This window comes from Buteo buteo, chromosome 29 (assembly GCF_964188355.1).
Source record: "Buteo buteo chromosome 29, bButBut1.hap1.1, whole genome shotgun sequence".
Classification (NCBI taxonomy): Eukaryota; Metazoa; Chordata; class Aves; order Accipitriformes; family Accipitridae; genus Buteo; species Buteo buteo.
Window position 1 is genome coordinate 3611873 of NC_134199.1, and position 17199 is coordinate 3629071.

The window sequence follows — 17199 nt, forward strand, 5'->3', positions numbered from 1 at the left end:
TCAGCCATCTCAGCCAAAAGGTGAAGGGTGGCCAGGATGGGCCCTGTCTAAATGGCATGAGAATCTCTGCCTTAGCGTATAGGAGGCACAAACATGGAGGTGTGCAAGCTGTACGTTGACTACTTGCTAGTGATTGCCCAAAAGCATGTACTTTCGTCCCAGATAAATGAGAGGGTACTCTACATTGCATTTCCATTGCAGGCCTGGCAGTACTCTTCAGCAGCTCCTAGAGAATAGTTGAAGGACTCCCAGTTCGTAGCCTGCCACCTTCTGCAGTAACTGGTTCATGTGTTTGTACCGTTAGATGTCTTTGGTTTAGGAGACAGGTATGGTTTTTGGAGCAGGCTGCAGAGATGTTCATATTCTCTTTTTGTGTGTGCACTACGAATGTGTCCTTTCCTTTTCTGGCAAAAGCCTTGATGTGCACACTATTAGCCTGTTCCTGGGAGGGCCCCCGGGACTTTTCCAGCTGTAGGTATCCTGCTGACTAGCAGGAAGGATTGTGTAGTTAAAACATGACAGCAGCGGTTGTTTCCTCAGGGGAAGAAGTCAAACCAGCCCTGTAGCTGGAAGCACTTAAAACAGCCAGCTCTAAAGACATGAGCAATCCAGGCAGATCAGGAGCTGATGATAAATATGACATGAGAGGTTTGAGTTTTGCAGCCCATTCTTATGAAAAGGATCTTCCTCTTTGGACAGAAAAGATTCTCTTCCGTATCCTAGGAATGTTGCCAAGCTGTTTTCTCATTATAAAGAGAAAACAGGATGAAAATAGGTCAGTCTAGCTCTGCAGTCCTTGCCCTTTTTCAGGGCTGTCCTGTTTGTGTTGCTGATGCACAAATGGGTGTACTGGATTTTTTTTTTTAAAATCTCATTTCCTTGTTTGTTTTGCAATGCCTGCTACACTCATCGCAGACATCCTACCGCAGTCTTTTAAGCTGACGGTGGACGTGACACTGCAATGATTATACATTCTGTCTGCATGTGGAAGTTTGAATAGTTGGTTCACAAAATGAAATCCAACTGAAACGGGTAGCTCAGTGCATGGCTGTCTTCACTAAAGCTTGCATAGGAGAGACAGAGGCACTCAGATATTCCTTGGTTATTTAATAGCCTCTGTCTATTCAGGGCCTTTGAAAGGTGCTCTTGCTGCTTTTGGCTGTGGACTGTGGTGATTAATATGAATTCTTTGTGCAGAGAGATTTCTTCTGTGTGAAGAAATTGGAGGCGAGTGCTGTTTTTTGCTAGGCGCAAGCCTTTAGAGCCGAAGCCTGCTTTGATCCAGGCAGACACCAGTCCCCAAGGGAACGCTGTAGTGTGCAAAGTTCACAGGCTGGAGAGCTAAGTTCTATAGATTTCACCGAGCAGACAAACCCTCTGTCTTTAATAAGAGTTCTGGCCTTTGTGCCTCTCTGTGTAGCTGTTGTGTAAGCCGCCAGCTTTGAAGCCTGGTTGGAGTCGTGAGCGCAGTGCTCTCACCAGTGAGTTCAGCAGCTGAAGGCAGACCTCTACAGGTGCTGGAGTAGGATATGGGCAGCAGGGTTTCAGCTGCATGGTAAGGTGTTTGTTTCCTCCTGGCCTGGAGTGGAAACTCAGTCCTGGGAGGAAGCAGGAGGGGAGGAGAAGACTGACAGGGACTGCAGTGCACCAACTTAGCACGCGGTTAACCCTCCAAACTCTGTGTGGGAGCCGCTCTGGGCTGGATCTTGCCTAACTCTGACTGAGACCCAGGGCTATGGCCTTCTCATATTTTGGTAGTGTTTCTTTTATCAATAAAAATCACTGTGAGTTGAGACACTTGTTCAGCTTCCCTCTTCCCCCGAAAGCTGACCTGTGGGATCCTGGCCCAAAATTAAAGGGGAGTGTGCGGGTGGGAGGGAGTGGGGGGCCAGCATGCTTGCTCCACATAACTCCTGGCCCCTTTGAACACCAGCAGAACATGACTGGCTCCCTCCTCATCACCTGTAAGAGGACATGGAGCCTGCCAGGCAGTCACAGCCTGCAGCAGTGGAAGAATTGGTTCCTGAGTACCCTCTAAAGCTCTCATGTCACTCTGCCTTCACTAACTCTGCCTTGTCCTCAGTTCATTGCAAATTGCCATGCAATGTGCGTAGCTGTTACTAAAGAAAGAGGACTCTTATTTTGTCCACAGGCTCTTCAAAGCGCAGACTGTCTCTCAGCTGTTACTAGTCAAAAATGCTACCTTAGGGCAGCATTGCTGTGTGCATCCTGCTTTTCCCTGAGGAATAGGGTCTGGGCAGTGCTCTGCATAACTCTGAGGCAAGCTGGCTAGGATCCTCACTTGGTGCTTCTTGGTCAGGGATCCCAGCGTGCTTGTGGTAAGAGGAACTGTCTTCTGACTGTGCGGGGCAGCCCCAGTGCCAGGTGGAGCTGAGTGTGAGGAACACAGCAGTGAAGAAGTCTGCAGGAGTTAGGACTGGCGCCCTGCTGAGAACTTCCCCAGGCGCTGATCAGGGATGAGTGAGAGGGGGGAAACACCCCCACACATTCGTGTTGCATCTCTAGTGAGCATGTAGCAACAGAAGTTTAATTCTGCTTAGCCAGAGGTTCCCGAACACTAGCATGCCACTGGTAGCTTGAGAGCTACTTAAGGTGTACAGGTGCCTGGTAGCAAGTCTGGACTGCATACAGGGAGAAGTCTGCATGAGCCACAGGCTTGGGTTTCTCTGTGAAGGCAGTGAGTGCTTCTCAGCTGATGGTGGAGGAGTGAGACTGGGGAATAATTTTAGTTTGTTTCCTGTTCTCTCAAAAATTACTGTGATGTAGTCATAGGGCTTCTCATCTGCCGGTTCTCTGATACACAGCTGGTTTTGGGGGGTGGAAGAGTTTGATGTGGGCGAGGAAGGAGTCAGTGGAGAGTGTAAGCTTTGCTTTGTGGGAGTAAAGGTGTGTCAAAGAGCTTACAGGAGGAAGTGGGCTGCATGAATCCTGAGAACAGAGCTGGGGACTGCTGCTGCAGTCAGCAGTGTGGTATCTTGTGTTGCTGGTGATTCTCATGCTGTCAGGGGTACCTGAGCAAACAAACAGGTTTAAAAATAAGTGACCAGGGATTTCTGTTTGGTCATGACCAAATAGGACAGACCCCGCTCCTCCATTATCCTGAGGTGCCAGTGATCACAAGGTGGTTTTGTTAGACCTCCCATCTGGATGGAGACCTGGCCCAATACAGTCTGAGAAATAGCAGCCCAAACATTCAGATTTCAGCCTTTACGCAAGGAGAGGCAGCATGTTGCTTCTCTGCTATCCTTTATTCTTCGTACACGCTCTTTTTCTGTAACACATCTCCACAGCTCTACAGAGCTTCTCCACTATTGTTTGCTGTAAGCCCACAGCAGCATAGGCAGGGAATAGAAGACTTACGAATACAGCAGATGCTAACCAAAAGGGCTGGGGATGGGTAGACACCACTTGGACACTAATATACAGGATACTTGCTTTGTAACAGCTTGCCAAGTTGTCCTCCTGTGCAGCACGAGGAGTGTGTACTTGTGCAGTGGATCCTGGGCATGACCTTAGAAAGGTGATCGATCTCTGTGACAATCTGGGGTCACCAGCACTTCCAGGGAATTCACCAGGCTCTTGGCCCGCTTGTGCTTGGCAGCCTCAGCACTGGCTGCTGACTGGAGGTCTCCAGCATTGTCTGGGTGTTCAGATTCAAGTCTGACATGCATTTTGGCAATGGGGGCTAGGCAGTCACACAGTCCGAGCCCTGAAGTTCACTTGGGGAAGCCTCCTTGATAATTTTTGTCATACTCTTCAGCTTGGAAAATCTACGTACCTGGTTTATTTCTTTTCTCAGGGGCAGTGAGAGCAGCAAGTCTATGCGAGTATTGTTCTTGTTCTACCCTATCCTCCTTGGAACAGCGTTACTTGTTTTCCTGTTGTAGACTGGTTTGGGCTTCTGGTGCTGTAAGTGCAGGTCGTCCAGCCTTCTGGAACTCATCATCAGCATGTTTACACCCCTTTCCCAGCACTGCTGTGGTGCATGTCATCCAGGCAGTCTCTGACCTCCACTCTCTCCTCTGCACTTTATTTCCAGTAGGTTCCTGACTTGCTGTCACCTTAGATAAGTCACTCTTCCATCCCCTGCTTTCCCAGCTGTAGAGGGAGAATTGTGCCCCTCTGCAGAGCTGGGAAGCTTTGAGAACACCACAAAAGGAGCTAGATACAGGCTTGCTCTATTCACTGTGCTTGACAACTCAGTAAATAAAACTTCACTCAACTGCTCGCTCTGTAATTCACACATAAAAGACCTGTCATTCTGATCTCTCCCACACCACGCTTTAAATGCAAAGGATGGAGTGAGACCTTCTAGTAAAGCAGCACAATTTCAGTGCAGTACAGAATGGTCTTTGAGGGTAAGGTATTGTCATAAATAACGTAATGCACCTGCCTTGGCAGGAAGAGCGGAGTGCACGTGGTGAACTTGGCCTTCGTCACAGCCTTCCAGAATTTAATGTGGATCTTGTGATGCTTGATAAGCCTTCTCGATCCTCAGAGGATGCAGGACCTACACTAGTTTTCCAGAGAAAGGCAGCAGTTCATACCAGTGGGGAGCCTGGTTTTTCCTCCTTGCATTTGAGAGAAATTAATAAATATCTATCATCTTCTGGTATCCAGGTTCTTATACCTTCAGCTGCAAAATGCATCCTAATCATTGTGCTTTAAGGCTCTGTGTTACAGCGCTGGCTGGCCTGAGGCCTGGAGGGCAGCCCGCTGTCTCTGTAGGCTCTTGCACTTTGGCAGCAGGTAGCTGCCAAAGCTATAGCTCTTGAGTGTAAAGTTTCCACAGCATGGCTTAAAGCTGAGTTTTAAGGTTCAGGCATGTTGTCTCTAATCACTTCTGCCATCCTCCAGCCCAGTCTTCCCATCTCTGGTGTGATGCTCAGTTCTGCAGTTCTTGGTTGACTCTGCCCCATGGGCTTTTCCCACAGTTTTTGCTTCACCCCCTCTGGAATTGAGCTGCCCAGCCCTCTTGCTCCTGGCTTACAGAAACCAGAAGGCATTACCTCAGATGTAGAAAAGCTTTGTATTGCCATCCCCTTCTGGCGTGCTGTGCTCTTCCACAAAGTGTAGTTAGGCCAAAGGAACTTGGAGCTTTCCAGCCTTTGCTTACACACCTGGTGATTTGTAAGCTGTGCCTGTGTTTCAGAACAGCTGAATGTCATCAAAAGTACAGAATCCTGTTTATCAAGCAAGGATTCTCTTTTCTTTGCCTCTGTGCACACTGTATTAACTGCTCTGGTTGACCGGGCTCTGTACTGAATCGGCTACATCAAATGCCTCGATCTCCTGTGTGATATCCCAAGTTGAATTAAGGAAAAACTCAGCCTAGAGTTCCTGGTACTAATGTGACACCTGTCCCTGGAGCCTGTCCCCAGGCTGTCTGGTTGATCAAGAACAGTGGCAATCAAGTTTGAACCGTCAACAAGGCTTTGAGCTTGTAGCTGTTCAGTGTGCAGTGGCAGGAGGCCAGTGCTCTTGCAGTCTCACTGTGTGAAGCTCTGCTTAAGAAGTGATGGTTAGTGTGCAGAAGAGATAACATCCCATTACTGTGACTAGCTGTTAAAGTCTTTCTTGTAGAGCTGGAGCTAGACCTGTCTCATCACTGTGCCAGGGGAGGTGGTTGTTTCTGCACTGTAAGCCTCTTGGGCAAGGGATCTCTCACTTTCTCTCCAGTTTGTCAACATGCTCTGAACACATGGTTGGTAGCTCTACCACAAAGGCTTTGGTGGTAAAACCAGCTTCAGATGTTCCTACCCTGCTTTGCAGTTCACTGCCTGCTCTCCTGTGCCAGAATTGGCATAGTGAGAAGCTATGCACCTCCATGTCAGAAATCACCCTCCAGAAAGGGGTGAAAACTTCTTGATCATGTTTTGCCACTGAAGTCCACTGTGAATCACAGCGTCTGTAGTGATGGTCAGTGGGCAGTGACACATCTCTCTTGGGGCAGACGGCACTGGGTGGGCTCTGGCTGCAGAAGATGGCGGATTGTAGCTATGGTCCCATTCCAGAGATGTTCATCCCAGCCCGGCAGTGCTGGTGTTTCAGTGCCAGGCCTTGAGACAGTGGAAGAATTGTGACTCTTCTCTAGGTGGCTGGCATGGAGTACTGGTTGGTGTCTCTCTGGTGGTGTTGGTAGCCCTGCAGCACCTCTGGGGAAGCACATGAGGAATACAGGAATGGTGCCTCTAGCCAGGAATGGCTCTTGCTTACTAGGATGATGGAGAGCCAAGCAGCGTTTCTCACTGCAGAGCTGTCCCACAGAGGCATGGGAGAACTTTCAGCACCATGTTGGGTTGTGTGTTGCCACTGTTAGATCACTGCTCGTTCTTCCTGGGTTTTCTGCAGAAAATAAGACTGTGTGCTGGGCTGAAAGCCAGCGTTGCCTGGGCCCTGGATTTAGTGAGCTAGCCTTTGCCAGGCTGACGCACCGCACTGTACTCCTCTGACACCCAGTGTTTCCAGGCAGGTCAGTATGGATCCACAGACCTTGCCTGTCTGCGCTGCTTTCCCTTCCCTGTGCTCACCTTCTTGCTTTGACCTTTCCCTTCCCTTTCTGTATCCCCACTGAATGGCTGCCAGCCCCTGCCAGCTCTGCGTCTTAGAGCTGCCACTTGTGATTCCTGAAAGGCGGACAGGCGTGAATGAATGAGAGCCTAGCAGAGAGCAATCATTTGTTACAGCAAGTTTTCTTTTTCCTCCCTTTCTTCAGATACAGCACAAAGAATCCCTCTCTGCAGTCGGAGACGGTTCATTACAAGAGAGGGGTAAGCCAGCAATTCTCCCTGCCTTCCTTCAAGATTGATTTCTCAGACTGGAAGGATGATGAGGTAAGTCTCTTCTCAGTGTCCCCTTGTTTCCACAACCCTGTTGTCCCAGAAGCACTGGACTCCATTTAGTGCCATGAAGTTAGAGCTGGAAGACACCCTTTCCCAGCTGCCATGGCATGTTTTGTGGGTATGAGACAAATGGGGCCTTGGGAGGAGCAGGTATGAACACTGTATGGGAACTTGGCAGCTAGATCAGGCAAACAGGGAAGAAACCCAAAGAAGCAATTTTTGATATCGCTGATCAGCTGGCATCCCAACATCTGGTGTAGGAGGGAAACTGCAGAGACTGGCACTGGAGCTCTTCCTGGAGGAGCCCGCCACTCCTCAACCTTCCTCTCCGTACCAGCCAAAGAGCTTGTGGGAACAAATGTCTGTCTTGATCTCTCTGTTTTGGTGGTCTTTGGTTGTTTTTTTTTTTTGTTTTTTTGGCTGGTTCTCTAGAACAGTGGTCTCCAAAGTGGAGTGCATGCAAGACAATTTATTGGGGTGCAGGAGGAACTTCAGTAGTACATGTATATATTTTATAAATAATAAACATACATATATTGGCAGTACATGCTCAAAATTTTTCAGTGATGGGGTGAATCCTGAAAATAGTTTGGAGACCACTGCTCTAGAAGATTCCTGTTCTGTTTAAGGGCCACATCCTGCATTATTAACTGTAGCAGCACAGTATTGTGGGGGGATACTCTCCCTTTTAGGGCAGATTCACACTGATGCATTAATGCTGAATAAGGGAATGCCTTCCTCCTTTTGGTTTAACCCATAACTGCAAACAGACGAGGGCTTGGTTTTCATTAAGCTCTGTGGCTTTTACTACATAGCAAGATCTGTGGAGTCCTGTTAATTTTGGTATCTTTGCAAAATTCCGACCCAGGCAGTAACTCTCTGCTTCTTGAGCCTCTGAGCTTTGGCCCAGGGGCTTCCTCTGCACATGACACAGGGCAGGAAGGCCTTGGTCTTTCCCCTGCTCTGTGCAGAATTGCCAGAAGAGATTTCTGATGCAGAGGAGTCAGTCTGTAGCTACTGCTAATATATTTGTTCCTGTGGACCCCTCTCCCAGGTCAACACTGATAAAGTGTTCATTTCCTGACCCAAGCCTATATAAGAGTATTGTGTATGTGAACCCTGATAGATAACTCTACCTATGTAAAAAAAAAAAAACAACCCACAAAAAACAAACAAACAAACAAAAACGAAAAAAAGAAAGAAAAAAATAATCTTTCATGTATTTTGAAGAGATTGAATAGCTATTGTCTTGAAGTTACAGTTATAACTGTAATCAGTCCCGTGCCTTAACAAATGCCATGGCGGTTACCAAGAGCCTGCAGAGTCTGGTCTCCTGATGTCTTGGCTTCTCTGCCAATATATGATTTCACAAGTTCAGCCTACAAAAGCCTGGAAGAGCTGCTTTTCAATCCCTTCTGTCGTCTGAGAGATCTGGAAAGTAGGAGCTCAGATCCCTTTCTTCTTAAAGAATTGAGAAGCTTAATTTTCACTTTTGTTCCTGCCAGCAAGGTTTTAACTTGAGTACTAAAGTCATGTCCCTTTGACAGCTTAAAGGGAAAGATGCTGCAGAAAAGTAAGCTTCTAGCTCCCTTTGCTTGCATCCTCTGTCTCCTCTTTTTTCATTGGTGTTACTGGGAGCTCTGAGTGTGGAGAAAAATGGAACAAACATTGTAATTCAGAGGAGTTTCTTCTCCCATTTCGGCTCTGTGTACATATCAGTCCTTGTCCTCTCAAGTCCAGTAACATGCATACAGCTAAATCTTCTCAACTGGCCACTGAAATGCAGTACTTTCATCTGAGACAGCTGGCAGAGTGTTATCACTCAGCTGTGTACAATTGCATGCTTCAGATTGCTTTCCAGCTTTGTTATTGGTGTTGTCCAAAAACCCCAGATTTACTTCATATTTTTGCTCAGTGTAATACTCACATATGATGTAGTTCTTGGCTGGCCAACAGAAGGGAAAATAATGTTATGTTGGGTTGTTATGTGGAAAGCTTTATAAAAGTTTACTTTGTCGTCATAATATACTGGTTTGCTTGCAAGTTATAGTGTATGGCTTGTGTTGAGACAGTTGTTTTCAGGTCCCTAAAAATGAATGTGAAATGAACCCTTAAAGAGGCCTTTTGTTTCAGAATGCAGAAGTTTATATCGTAAAGCAACCACAATTCTATGATGTGACTTTCCCTTCAAATGGACAAATAGTAACTGCTGTCATACTGTAATAAATCAGAGCAGGAAGCAAAGCAAAACCATAAGCTTCTTTCAGCAATTTTAATCAATTGTCCTTGATGAATTTTCCCTCTGTGGCATGCCATAATGGTTCAAAAATGCAGGCTGGAAAATAGGGGCTCAGTGAGTCTCTTCTATAACAAATACTGAGAGGTTAAATGAGATTTTTGTGTTCGCTCTGTTACTCTGCTGTTTTGGAAAGAGAATAGATTCTGGTAGTTTGAAGGAGGAATAAAATGTAAAACCATCATACAGAGGATGAAAGTCAATATCCCTCAGGTTTGAAGACTAGCTAGGTCAAATCATAAGGTCTTCCAGCACATGCTTTCTGTTTGGAATCAGGTATGCATGTTTGAACGGGGCGGGGGTGTGTGTGTGTGTGTGTGCAAAGCTTTGTTATGCAGCTAAGGGTTGCTTCTAGAAAGCACTGCAGAAGCTGAGCGGCCCCAAGGGCATGAAGCCTGCATAAGGAGCATGCAGCTATGGACAGAAGAGCAGCAGACTTGCAATTCCCTCTTCCCCCCCACACCTGCCATGGAAGGTTGGTGAGCTCTTGCAGTCCAAAGCACATGCCTGCAGCCCTTGGCAGAGGCACAGCTGTGTGGCTAATGGGCTACAGCACACTTGGCTGGTGGCTGACCAGGTATATCGTCTCCCAGTGTACAGGTATCTTTCATTTCAGGATGAACATTTAGGTTGTAATTCATCTGAAGAGGAGCTATTTTCAACTATGTTAAGGCTCACAGTGAGGGTCACCTTCCCTCCAGTCTGGGTGTTTGGGGTTGCTGTTTGTGCCAATGGCAATGGCTATCTTGATAGTTTACCTTTTGAGGGACTGGCTGGAGAAAATCACACTGCAAATGATGTTGGGGCTCTGGGAAAGTGAGGGAAGCCCTGAAGCACTACATGAATGGTGCTACGGTGCTTCGAATTGGGTCTCAGTTTTCACTGGAAAACTGAAAACAGACTACCTGGAGCACTATGGTGGAATGACATCTTTTTCTTTCTTGGCAAGAGATGAGACAAAAAAAACCTGTCAGTAATTAACAAAAACACCAGAAATCCAGTTTCTGAGCCACTTGCGTTCCTGGCATAGGACAGTGTTTGTAAGGTTGCATTTTTCTTGTGTTTGTAAGATGACATGGAGCTTTTGAAGTGCTTTAATGAAGTGCAGGGCAAAGCAAGAAATTGAGTCTGGTTTCCTTGCACTCAAATGAGATCTTAAATTTTCAATCTCACCGATTAGAAGGTCAAGGACCTAAATTTAATAATATGCCAAGAGATGGAAATCAGTCTGGTGTTTCCTTAAAGTGTTGTGTGAGCTTGAAGTTTTACACCTATTTCTCTGTGTCTTCAGGAACTTCATATAGGAGTCAGGGTTTCTTTGGTGGTGTAGGGAGCATAATGCGTACTGCTGTGGTATAACCAGTATATCCTACCATATGCAAGCAAAACTATGGCACTAGATATATTTGGAGAAATTTGTCCTACTATAGATCACTCAGGGGACTTCTAGGATATACGAATTATTGAGAATTAAATACTATATAAAATTCAAATGGAGAGCCTTTGCTTTGCTAGGCACAGCTGGTGTTCAGTGCCATGTCAATGTATACATGTTGTAGTTATTCTGGTTGACTCCCTTTGAAAATTGGTGTCTGAATTTTAAAACCTCCTGCTCTGTCATGTCCTTTTGAGACCAGGGACTGAGGGCCCATCAGAAGGGGCCTTCGTTCCTCTGATGTTAACACTATCTCAAGTGTTGTCTTCAGGCAAGCCTGGTGTCAATTGTCTAACCTCATCTCATTTCTTTCCCTCAGCTGAACTTTGACTTGGATCGTGGCGTGTTCCCTGTGGTCATCCGAGCGGTAGTGGATGAAGGGGATGGTAAGCATGGTGGTGTGCTCCCTTGGTCGTCTTCTAGCGCTCTTTGAGGTTATGTGACTCCTAAAGGGCAGGCCTCCTTCTGCAAGGATGAAAACATTTTACTTGTAGCAAAGGCTTGGGGAGCCTTTCCAGAATAAAAATATTTCAGGAGTTCACCTTAACTTCCCTGTGTTAAAAGGGCCCAGCTAACCATGGGTTCTTATATAAAACCACGCTTTTAAAAATAGCCTCCTTTTTTTGCAGGAAAAATGGCCAGTTATTTAGTGTTAGAATAGCGTTTAGGAGAGCTCCTGGCTCTGCCACCAATGCCAGGCACAAATTGGAGAAGTTACTTCCTTTCTTTTTGGGTTTTGCATTTGCAGTTTGTAAGGCAAGGAAGGAGTTGGTCTTTTCCCCCTCTTTGAGGGGTAAGTTCTCTTCATAAAAGCTATAGCTAACTGTAGGGTGGGCCTTCCCCTAGGAATGGTTAGAGAAAAAGAAATGGCTTTAAAATGCTCAGGCCACTGTTCAACCAAATACAGCTTCATTCAGCAGTTTAAAGTTCTCCTGCTTTTTCTGAAGGGTGCTGAATGGTTACAATAAAAGCGCATAACCTTTGATAAGAAATAATATTGTTGATTATTTTTAAGGCACTTTGCCATTTTGGAGAAGGAAGTCCAGTAAATGTTTAGATTGTTACTCACCTTGCACGGTATTTTCCTTAGGGGGTGTGTGCTTTTGAGCTCCATGTGTTTGCACTCATTCTGAGTGTCAGCAATGAAAAGGCCACGCTTTCTCTAAAATTGGGAGCTATGGTGGTCAGCAGGACCAGCATTTCACTTCTGCATTTTGTAACATTTTGTACAAAATTTAAGAATAATTAGAGAGGAAAAAATCCATTGTTGATTGCATTGTTTAATGTAGTCACTTGCTCAGTTTCTTATGTTGTAGATGTGAAAGTGCCCAAAAACTCATTGCATTATTTTATAGTCCTCCAAGCAGAGTTAAATAGAACTGGATGAACCAATTTAAAGTGTGACTAACAAAGCACAGTGCAACATAAGGGAAATTACTTCTAAAGTGCATCTATTTTTAGTGATTTCAGGCACTGTTAGTAAAATTGACATATATGTATATTTCTTGACCATAAATATAAAACACCTTCCTCTGTTTATGGAGATTTTGGCAAGGTATTTGTACTTTCTAATGTTGGGCATGCCTAGAAGGACCAAAAATAGAACAGGAGGCAGCATGGGAAGCATACATTTATGCACATACCATGCCCAGTCTTAGCCAATAGTGTACTGTCATGTATTTTAATAACATGGAAAGGCAATTGCTTTTAAATCCTCTCCTGGAAAGAATATCAGCACAAAAATATGTGACACTTAGGCGAGATTTGAGGAAATTGTTGTGTATTTTGGTTCTTTTTTAACTGATGGGACTGGAAGGAGCTGGCCTTGTGTGTTTGGAGCACCTGGAAAATTACAGCTGGCCTGTAACTGCTTGTGTTAAATAAAATTGAATGGCAAATTAAAATAGCAGTCAGCAAGATGTTGGTTTGGACTGAATTCTGCCAGGAGATGTTTGCATGCCTTGAAGAATGTGAGCTTGCAATGTTAGCCCTCTCCCATTCCTGCTAGCGGGATTGCGCTCAGGGAAAGGTACAGAAACCCTTCTGGGAGGCAAGGTGCAGCACAGAATGGGTCGCACAGCTCCAGCCACACGCGCTGCTTGAATGCCAGAGTATATGAAGGGAAGGAATGCCTGTGGTCTCTTACTAGGCTGTTCAAACTGTGAGGAGGGACCTGAATTTCATTTACCGAGTGAGCTAGAACAGCCTTGCTCTTGGCTGACAGTGTGGGGAGCAAGCAGATGAATTCCCAGTTTTAGCCCTTTTTTCTGCATGCCATTGTGTTCCTGATTGCACCCAAATTGCCATGACCAGTCTCAGTTACCCAGCAGATCTCCAGGCATGGACTCTCTTCTCCCACATACTGCTGTTGCCAAACATGATCATCGTGACGTAGTCCGGTGAATGGTTCCTCTTGTTGTCTCTGCTGTTCTAGGGGCCCAAAGGAAGCTGTTGAGGTCCTCTCCCTTTTAGACAACACGGGAGTTGCTTCCTTCAGCTGTTAATTTTCTGGCATAGAGCTGATAGTAGTGTCTGCCAGCTCTTCTAGATGTGCTGAGCACAGCCTGGGTACTCGTTGGTCCAGGCAGGGTGAGGTGGTTACATGCTTTCCCTTCCATCAGTGACGACGCCATAACCTCTGTCTCCCATTTCCATATGATGAGTCTGAACACAATTAAGCAAAAGGGTCCAACCAGTTGGAGCTGAACAGAACCTTAGAGTCTTGAGCCAGAGAGACTGGGATTGTACCTTGGCTTCCTCTATTCTCTATTTGCTGAGGGAGCCATGAATGCAGTACAGAAACCTCTGACAGCCCCTTCTCAATGCTATTGGATTAAGAGGGAGGCCTCGAGTTTGAAAGAGGGAAGATGTGATGTTTGTCTTTGGGAAAAAAAAATCAGAGAACTGGACAGAGATGTTTCAGTGTCCAAAATTGGTATGAGAAATAAAAGTTTTATAAGCATGTCAGATTAGAATGAAATAAAGTGATAAGTACCGGGGCTGGAAGTGCTGCCAATTGCTGTTAAACCAGATGGATTTATTAATCTCTGTGATAGATTCAGGTAATTAAAAACAGGAATTTGAGGGGACAGCAGAATCCCACTGAGCGCTTTGTTTTACTTTCCGTTTCCAGCCTCTGAAAACAAAGTGGGATAGTTTGGAGCACCCATGATAACGAAGCCATGTATGTGTAGGGCCCACCACAGACCGCAGCAGGGTTATGTTCTTGCTCTGCAGGAGTGTGAGATAAACCAACCTGACAACAAGATAAGAAAAGTTTTAAATTGCAAGAGGAGATGAAAATAGAACAGATGGCAGTTTAGAAATTGTGACTGGACTAAAATTCAGCTCGGGGTGGTTTTATGCTTGTGCTGATTTCAAGGTTTAACCATGACTGCTCTTTCTCTTTTTGCAGTGGTGGTTGAGGTGACAGGTCATGCCCATGTTCTTCTGGCTGCATTTGAAAAGGTAAATGAGTTCTTTTTTCCTTCTGTCCTTGTTGTTGTATATATAAATGTTTACATGGGTCATTAGTTTGTATTTATATAACACTTAGCCCAACGGAGTTCTGGCCTGTGACTGGGGTTCCTGAGTGCTATTGTAGTACAAATACTTGCTTGCAGCATCTCCTGTGCAGCCTGTAATTATTATCTGTACCTGAGCTGGTCACTCAGCTAATTGTAGCTGGTGTTTCCTGTGTGTGGGGAGAGGGTGTGCTTCAGTGGCTGTGATGTCTGAGGGTGGAAGGTGTTGACCATGGCTGCTACCGTGCAGTTTTCCAGGGCCTCGTGATCTCTTTGCAGAACCGGATCTGCTATGTCCAGACCCTGTTGCACCATTGTTTGGCCTTAGTTTACATGTAGGACCAAGCCCTTTTAAAGAATTAGGATACATCCTGCATAAAGACTTTGAGCTCTACTACTTTTTGGTGGCTGACTGCTGCCTACATGGTAAGGCTAAGCCAAGCTGTATGCACAAGCCTTGATAGCAAAATCTCTTCCCATGATAATTGGACCCTGAAAACAGTTGCAAGACCCATAACTGCACCATGTTGTGTCTGGCTGTGGTAATACTGCAGATGCATATCCTGGGCAAGTGATACTTGTAGTGACACGCTAAGATGAAGCAAGAGATACTGGAGCAGAGCTGGGCATGTAGAGAGGAGCATCATCAATGCTGTGCTGTTAGAAATTCCTCACTTCCAGGCTGACATGCGGCTGACTTCTGTTTCTCAATCTGCTCTGTTCCTGCTGTATCCCTGAGCAAGTTGCCAGGTTTATTCTGTTCTTCCTAGGTGGATAATGTGGATGGTGACAAGCTGAGTCAGAGGGCATGGGAAGCACAGTCAGTCCTAAGGAAGCCCTGTGGCTGGGAGATGCTCTAAGTGTTCTAGGTTGCTTTTTTATAGGACTTACTATGTGAAGAAAATGAGTTTTCATGTGTTAGAAAGGCTGCTCTGAGCACTGGCTCTGTAGGTGGTTCTACTCCTGGCAATTAGAGATCTGTCAGAAATGAGATGGGCAGCTGCAGCACCCCTGGGACTAGGGCAGGGATTTTATTCTTCTAGTTTCTTCCTCCAGCTGATCTGGAAAACCAAAACACACTGGAATATGCCTCAGTTATTGTTCAACAGCACCTGGGAGAGGACAATGTGGGCAGTGGGTTCTTGGGGAAGGCTCGAGTGTTTGGAGCCCATCTGTCATCTTGGTGGGAGAGTACTGTAGGCAGAGACCCCCTAGCCTTGCAAAATGATTGTTCAGCAATTTCTGAGGAGAGAAAAATAGGTAAGACCACCACCTGCCTGCATGTTACAGCCTGATTTTGAAGTATTCTATGCATGTTTGCCTTCCTCATCTGTGAGACTCACCTGTGCTCCCCTTGCTATTGCCTTCATAGCTTTTTGGTTGTAGCTAGGTTCAGATTCGGCTTTGGATCTGATGATGCGAGTACGATTCTTACTTACAAAGGAGTGTGTTTAGTTGCTGTTTTCCAAGTACCCAAACATAGTGCTGTTGCAGTAAGCCTAGCCTCCGTGGTCAGGGAGTAGAGCTCTTGCTTGGACCTGGATTTGTCCCAGCTTCCCGTTCTAGCATCCTGTGGGCAGCACTTGATAATAGCACCTTATAGAAAGCAGGAAAATACACACACATTGGGAATGTATTAGCATGAGGGTGGAAGCGAAGCTTTGGAAGTTTCTGTCTCAGACTGGAAAGTGGCTTGAACTGCAAGGATTACAGGTAAATTCCACCTACTGTGCAGAACCTCTGAGCTCTCTGGATGCACAAAGGTGATGGCAAAAGCCCCCGTAATGTTCAGGGAGCTGAATGATATATGCAGCAAAACTGGAAACCAACTAAAGCTGGTCAGGCCATTCCGTCAATGCTGGATTATGTCCTGTGTCCAGGTCTGAGCTCAAGGATTGAAAGTGCTTCCCTTCTTTTTCTAGTCTGTGTGTGCTATGAGAGGGAGGTGCTGTCTGGTGGGGGCACTTTTTACTTCTCATCTTCCACTGAATGCTTAAAACAAGATAAAAATTTTTCTTTTAATAAAAAGTCACAGGGCAAAATGCTTGTTGAGTTCTTTCTCCTCCCTGTTTGATTGAAATATATTCCCCATCCTTAGAATAATGGCAGCTTTTGAAGTGTAGGTCCATAAATCCAGAAGAGGTCCTTGCTAATACCACTGCTGCTGTTCACCAGATCATGTTCAGAGAACAGACAGACAGACCAGCAGGCCTTGGTAACTTGCTATTTATATGTATCTTTAAGATCAGAATAGTAACTTTGATGCTATGCATAGTCTGGCCTTGCAGCTCTTCCACAGGCAGAAACTCGAGGCTTTGTTTGCCTGGAAAACAAGACTGTTTTGTCTTTTGGTGCAATGTTGTCCCTTCCTTCTGAAACTCCTTCAGCAAACAGATGTATGTCTGCAACTGTTCACAGCAGCAGGGCCTGCTGCAGTTTCCCCTAAGTCTCCTTTCCTGCTCTCTAGACTGTGGCAGGAGAGTTGGTTTCTTTCAGTTTAGTTGGCCCTTGTGGGTGATGGAGGAAATAGGAAGAGCATGCTATTCCTATCATTAGTTCTGACACCAGGTATATACAGAATTGTTCCAGCCATGCCTGCTGCTACTCTCAAATGAAAGGCTCGAGGCAGTCACCACAGCTCTGAAGATGGCAATGTGGAGCATGTGTGACTTGCTTCTGACTCCATCCAGTGGACAAGCCTTGTTCTCAGCCTCATGCCAACCCCTTGCTCTCTTGGGGCTCTGGCCTCAAGAATGGCTCTGTAACTGGGTGTTACTTAGGGTGTTAACAAGTCTTGCTGGACTGGCTGAAGAGTTTGCACACAGTTGGACTGCTTGCAACCTGAATCATAGAATCATTTAGGTTGGAAAAGACCTTCAAGATCATTGAGTCCAACCAGCATCCATGCCCACTAAACCATGTTATGGAGTACCCCGTCTATGCGCTTTTTGAATACCTCCAGGGATGGTGATTCAACTACTTCCCTGGACAGCCTATTCCAATGTCTGAAAGCATTCAATGTGTCAGGGGATTTTTGTGTTTGCTCTCACCCACTTCAGCCAGGTTTAACTTGAGCCAAGT

At 45.8% G+C, this 17199-nt stretch overlaps 1 protein-coding gene across 7 annotated transcripts in view; it reads left to right on the forward strand.

Annotated features, from left to right (window-relative positions):
* The window catches only part of MGRN1 (mahogunin ring finger 1), a 56913-nt gene that overhangs the window by 22760 nt on the left and 16954 nt on the right, over nucleotides 1–17199 (forward strand). For all 7 annotated transcript variants that reach the window (XM_075059304.1, XM_075059306.1, XM_075059307.1 and 4 more), the window contains 3 exons: nucleotides 6737–6854; nucleotides 10914–10980; nucleotides 14010–14062. In XM_075059304.1, coding sequence (XP_074915405.1) covers nucleotides 6737–6854; nucleotides 10914–10980; nucleotides 14010–14062 — 238 coding nt within the window. The remainder of the gene's footprint in view (nucleotides 1–6736; nucleotides 6855–10913; nucleotides 10981–14009; nucleotides 14063–17199) is intronic.